Source organism: Melopsittacus undulatus, chromosome 1, assembly GCF_012275295.1.
Source record: "Melopsittacus undulatus isolate bMelUnd1 chromosome 1, bMelUnd1.mat.Z, whole genome shotgun sequence".
Classification (NCBI taxonomy): domain Eukaryota; kingdom Metazoa; phylum Chordata; class Aves; order Psittaciformes; family Psittaculidae; genus Melopsittacus; species Melopsittacus undulatus.
The window spans coordinates 154,948,159-154,954,158 of record NC_047527.1 but is presented as its reverse complement, the minus strand read 5'-3'; the positions used below and the strand labels follow the sequence as shown (position 1 = coordinate 154,954,158).

Genomic DNA, 6,000 nt, shown 5'->3' with positions numbered 1-6,000 from the left:
ATTCGGGGCCGGGCAGGCCGGACCCGGGGCAGGGCCCTCTCAGCCATGGGATAAAGGCCGCGCAGGGGCTACCGCAGGCCCTTGCTACCTCGTCTTGTACTCCACCGCTCAGACCGGACAAACGCACGCCAACTACGTGAGCGGGCGGGCAGAGGGAGCGTAAGGCTCCGTAGCGTTCTCTGTGCTCCGCAGAGGGCGCATGGCGTAGTAATTCTCTGAGAATAGCCCCGGAGAAAGACGGCAGTGTTGCGAGCACTCCTCTCACCCCATCAGTGCCGGTAGCCATCTTTGTCCCGGGCATAGGAAGCGCCGCGGGGCTTTGGCGTTTCCCAGCATGCCCGGTTTAAAAATGGCCACGGTGCGGTGCCTTTTTTCGTTGTTGAAGAGCGGGAGGAAATAACAGCCAGAGCCCGGGCTGGGCTGGGAGGGGCGAGGCGAGAGCCGTGGGGGCCGCGGCAGCCGCACGCCTGAGTGCAGGGGCCGAGCCGGAAGCGGCCGCCGCCGTTGCGTGCTCGGGGAGGCGGGCAGGGAGCGTGTGAGGAGCGGGGCGGAGGCGGCGGGCGAGAAGGAGGAGCGGAGAAGGGGGAGCCGAGCCGCTAAGTCCGTCCGTGCGTCCGTCCATCCATCCGCAGGGCGGGCGCGCGTAGGCGCTGTGCGGAAGGGCCGCGGCCCCTCGCAGGATCAGCGTAGGGGGTGTTGGAGAATCGCCGGTTGTCTGGCGGGAGGCGCTCGGTGCGGAGAGGACGGCGGGCAGGCAGCCGGGAGCCCAGCAGCGGCACAGACAGCACCGCCGCCGGCCAGCGCCATGGGTGAGTCTCCATCCCGGGGCCTCCGTGCTGGGTGGGCTGAGAGGCAGCGCGGCAGGAGGAAAAGGGGGGGGGACGACGACACCGCCGAGACCCCCATTCCGGATGCGGGGTCCGGCGGAGCGGGGGCTCCCTCATCCCTTTTGCCGACCCCCGCCTTCCTCCTTCTGAGGTGCGGCTCCAGGCCCCCCCACCGCCTCCCTCCCCTCCTGCAGTCACTTCCTGCCTCGCTGAAATTGTATAATGCCTGCCCGGAGCTGGGAGCCAGGCGGCCAGAATGCCGGAGATGTTTCTTCTCCCTCGCTCTCTCCCCTTCCCCCTCCATCCCATCTCGATCCCTCCTCCCTCTTTTCTCCTTTTGCGCCCAAATTTGGGAGGGAGGAATTTGCTGCAGGAATTAAAGCAGCTTTCAAATGTGCGGGGAGAGGAGCGGGTGGGACCGAAATCACGGCGCCGGGGGGAGGAGGAGGAGGAAGGGGACGCCTGAGCGCGGGTGGGTGCTTGTGTGGCAGCGGGCGAGGGCCTAAGGCACCGCGGCCCCACCGAGATTGCCTTTATTTTCCCTCATTCTTTCTTTTATTTCCATTTTTAAGGCTTTTTTAAGAGCTCTATGCATCTCGGGGCCGGCTTTTATCGGCTGCTCGGCGCTGCCGGTCCTGCCCTTGCAGCGGCGGCGGGCCGGGAGCGGGGCAGAGCCTCGGCCGGGAGCGTTTGAAACCAAATCAAAAATGCTTAAAACGATTAAAATTTGCCAATTTCTCCCCACTCCTCTCCCCCCGGAGCTCGGAGGGAAATGCTTTATGAGCGGTTTCTGGGTGAGCTCCTCGTTTGAGCGGGCCTCGCAAAAGGAATTGAAGGGTGGCTGGGAAAAGGGGTGATTTATGTACGAAGGCTTTTAATGCACAACTTAAGGCGAAGCAGCTCGGCTCATTTGAGCGTGAAGTTGTTGTCTTCGCGTTGAACCAGTTACGTGCAAATGCAGTTGTGTGAAAGGCAACGTTCAGGAATCTTCTGCGTGCAGTTTGTGTGCCACCTCCTGCAGATGAGGAACCACTGAGCGGGGGCTGTCAGGAGCCCCCTTCCACTGAATGCGTTTTCGTGGCCGTTGGAGTCTTCTCTCTGGGTGGCAGTGGCTTCAGGTTCTGTTCAGTGAGAGGAATGCTTCCATGGGTAGAAATACCTGCGGGGTTGGAGCTGGGTGGATCTTTCAAGTCCCGTCCAACCCAAAGCGTTCTGTGATAATATTGGGATCAGAAAAAAGTCAGTCTGTGTGAATATGCAGGCTCAGCTCATATGCAAGTTAGATGTGTCACTGCTGTATATCACAGCTATGTATATGTATTACATGTATATCACAGCTCAAAGGTAGACCATACCTCCTTATGCAGGGTTTTTATTTTGTAGTGGTAGCTTTGAAGTGCTGAGTAATAATTTCCAGCTAGAACTTTCACTGAGGTATCAAACTGATATTTCTATAAAGTGTTTCTCCTTTGTAATTCTGTCTACATCTGTTTTAAAGTTTTTGCCTGCCCCAGTTGGAAATAGGGGAAGATGTAATGCAGCATCTTTCACTTGGTACCTGCTTAGTCTCTTAACAATTGTATCTTGCTTGCTCTATGACATTACTAGTATCTTTACTTGTGAACATAAAGAGCATTATTTCATCCTGTCTTTGGATGACTGCATCTATCCATCTATCCACCTATTTATTAAGCTGACATGTGAATAACAAAGCCCACTAAATAGGAATTTTACTGAGAGCAGTTTTCAAAAAGCCCATTGCTTTAAAGGTCTGCCTTGTCTGTGTTGAAACCTGAATTGAAATGCAAGAACATCACCTCTTCTGCTCTTGCTACGATGGAAAAAAAGGTTGCTACTTAGTCATTCTGAATTTGAAGCCAGTGTGCCTAGAGCCCTGCATGTCAGTCTGTGTGCTGATAGTAACTCGCAGCATTTCCTTCAGTTTAGCCACAGGGACGAGTCTCTTAAAATGGTGCTTCAGATCTATGTTCAGTGTGATAAACAAAAGTGTGTTTGTGTATATGTGGGTACAAAATGATTGTGTATCTTATGCAGAAATAAAGGATCAGATTTGTTGTCTTTGTAAGCTAAAATATGATCAATTTTGCTTTGGTTTTGTGTAAGAATGTCTGAATGTGAACTGGAGAAATATTTTTTTCTTTAACTGGCTGGCAGTTTAGTGGTACTTTCATTACTTTATTCTGCTGGTCAGGCTCATACTTCTTGTACTTTAATTACTCAGTTCTAGTTGCTCAGTGTTGCAGTGGTGGTGTTTTTACTACTAAGAAAACCCATGAAGACAGCAAATAGTTATAAAATACAATGGCTACAGATACAAAAACTCATCTGAAACACAGTGGAGGAAAACTTGAGTTGGAGAAGGTGTAGCAGGAGAGAGGTTTCTACTCGGAACTGCAGCATGACATATATTTTAGCTTTAATTTGTTGCCAGACTATTCACTTAACCTGTCTAGACCAGAGATGCGTGTCTGTGAGTGACGTTCTGTTTTCTGTAAGTTGGTGCTCTGGCTCCTGAAAGAAAGCAGTTAATTGCAAATGTGTTCTCTGTAATTACAATGGCATTTAGTCTCTGGTTAAGTAGTTTAGTTAAGTCTCGTTTAAATTAGTAATTCCAATTTGAGGTAGTGTTCAACTGCAGGCGGTCACAAACTATTCCCTAAGAGGGCTTTGGCATCTTGAACTGGAAAATAGGTGTCTTGCTGAGGTGGGGATGGTGGCATATGTAAGGTAAAGATGTTTCTCAACTGAGAATGAGAAACTTGGTTCCCAGAAACCAAAGCCTTCCTGTTCACCTTGTCAGAATGATTTTCATGTATGTCGGGGTGAGTCAAATTGGACTTTCTTCCACCCGGGTTTCATAGTTGCATCGTGATAGCTCTGTAGTGTCATGAGGTAGCTGGTTTCTATTTGTGTAAATGTTGTTGGTTTGTTTTTAATTGGAAATAGATCAATATTTACTTCCATAAGTTGTAGTTTTGCCTTCTGCTTTAGTTTAATGCAGCTGCCCTGCAAAAACAGATATTTGCTGCATTGCATGAACATGGCTCTGAAGCACCGTAAGTTATGACACGCTTTGTGTTACATTACAAATGGAAAATAAACCTTGTTCGCATGTCCATCCTGGAGTTCCTCACTGCAAAAGCCACTTAATCTTCTGCTTTTTGTACCTCATGCTTCTAACTGTGCCTGAAAGGAGTGTGCCAGTTGCATGCTGGTGCACTGCCTGGTAGCCGTTTTTACAGCCACTTTGGGAGAATCTGTTCTTCAGTAGCTCTAGCTCCGTGTCTTGTTTTCAGATGGCTCTTTGTGCAGCTGTTTTTGTGCCAGACTTCTATCATTCAGTGCAATGGTAGTTAGAATGGGTTTGCAAATCATTTTGGAAGCAGTGTTGCAGACCGGTAATGTGATGGGGGTTACATTCAGAAGCACTTAAGCAACTAAAATAGAACTGGATTATTTTTTTAATAACATGGAAGCTACAGAATTTTTTCCTTCACCAACATTGGAAAGCACATCTCAAGATGGAGGGGGTTTAATTGCTTCCGCTGCCCCCCATGTTGTACACATAAGAGTTGCATGTCTTTCATTTGGTTGTTGGTTTTAACCTGCATAGTAAAGATGTTAGGACTTACAGGCTGGAGGTGGGTTGATTAGAATGTGAAGGAGATCTCTGTCTCCTTTGATCCACTGGGGATCAATATGAAGGTACAGAACCTAGCTTTGGTGTCAGCATTTTTCAAACTGGGCTTTTTAAATGATGGCCTCGTACAAAAGATGCAAGACCTGAAGAAATTAAAAATGACTTTAGGCTTGTCTTGCATTTGACCACAAAAACCACCAAGACAGTGATGGTAGAACCATGTTCTCAAAGGAGATAATATCACATACTGAGGGGCTTTTTTAGTGGTTTGAGGTGAGTTATGACAGGAGCAATGACCAGAAAAGGAGAAATGCAAGCTAGTACATAAGGCATGCTCTTTACTGTTGTTGGTGAATGCTGAGCTACAGAGTAGCAGTTTATCAAATTCCAATCAAAATTGTCTTGTATATAGAAATCAGTCCATCACATGGTAGTGTTATTACAAAGAGCCCTTTCTGAAATCTTTGGTGGCAGAATTTCTGGTGTGACATATGGCTGAAATAGCATAGTAGGTCATGGCAGTTAATGCTGAGAAGAATGTCAGATGGCATGAACATCGGTACTGGTGCCAGTGGTTGTCACTGCTTTGTGGGCAGGCACATTATGAGAATGGATAAATGTATAATAATGTATAAAATATTACCTCTTTTTGTATCTTGTACATTAAAGAACAACTAATGGATTGATTCGTATGGAACTTTAAATAAAATTGCCAAGAATGGGGAAGTTAATGTTAACCTAAAGCTTAAATCAAACCTTTCCCAGTGTTGGCCAGTCAGAGGGTTTTCATCTCATTTAAGTGTAATTCTTTTCAGAGCTTGCAGGAAACTTCAGTATGCCCATCAGTATCCTCTGCTGTTCTTTGTAGTCTTTCTTAGGAACCTTATCTTGTGATTCCATAGCTTATGTTTGTATATCTGGACTGCAGCTGAAAAATACTGCCTTGATTGTGTGGGGTTTTTATTCCTTCTACTTTGTGTTATGTCCAGCTGGTGTAGTGTTAGATGAGCTTGCTAATGTGATAGAAAGTTAACCTAATGGTGGTTTTCAGCTGGGTATGTGAGCTAATCAGGCTTGTTCCCTAATTGTACTGTTACCAGAACTGATAAGGAGGGAAGTCTAAACTCATCCCAATGGCACAGCTGCTGGTGAGTCTGTTGGCCAGCTGCTTGAAAGGAGGCAGTTCTGTTCTCCCCTGCCTTGCAGCGGTGCCTCTAACCCAACAGTGAGTCAGTTCATGGAGCTCAACTCACAGGAGCTGCCTGGTTTTTCTTCCTGAAGATTATTTTTCTTTCTACCGGTTGAGCTCCCTGAACCGTTCAGATCGTGGGATCACAGAAGTGCTGGCATGGAAAAGGAAAGACAAGTATGCTCTAGGCAGGAGATGAAACTTCAGCTGAGCATTCTGGCAGTAGACAGGTACGTGCAGTCTTGGTTTAGTGCCTGTGTCAGACTGGTGTGACATGGCACTGCCACAAAGAGAAGCAAGCTTGATTTTTCTGTTCCCACCCA

The 6,000-nt window shown here is 47.9% G+C and overlaps 1 protein-coding gene across 3 annotated transcripts in view; it reads left to right on the top strand.

Annotated features, from left to right (window-relative positions):
* Window positions 1–408: 408 nt before the first annotated feature.
* Window positions 409–6,000, top strand: part of SEPTIN7 (septin 7) — a 65,853-nt gene continuing 60,261 nt past the window's right edge. Inside the window, exons 1-2 of one of the 3 annotated variants that reach the window (XM_031045428.2) lie at window positions 557–809; window positions 4,161–4,162. In XM_031045428.2, coding sequence (XP_030901288.1) covers window positions 806–809; window positions 4,161–4,162 — 6 coding nt within the window. In that variant the 5' untranslated portion in view covers window positions 557–805. Of the gene's footprint in view, window positions 810–1,611; window positions 1,614–4,160; window positions 4,163–6,000 lie in introns of all 3 variants that reach the window. The other 2 variants (XM_031045429.2, XM_031045430.2) reach the window with 2 other exon arrangements.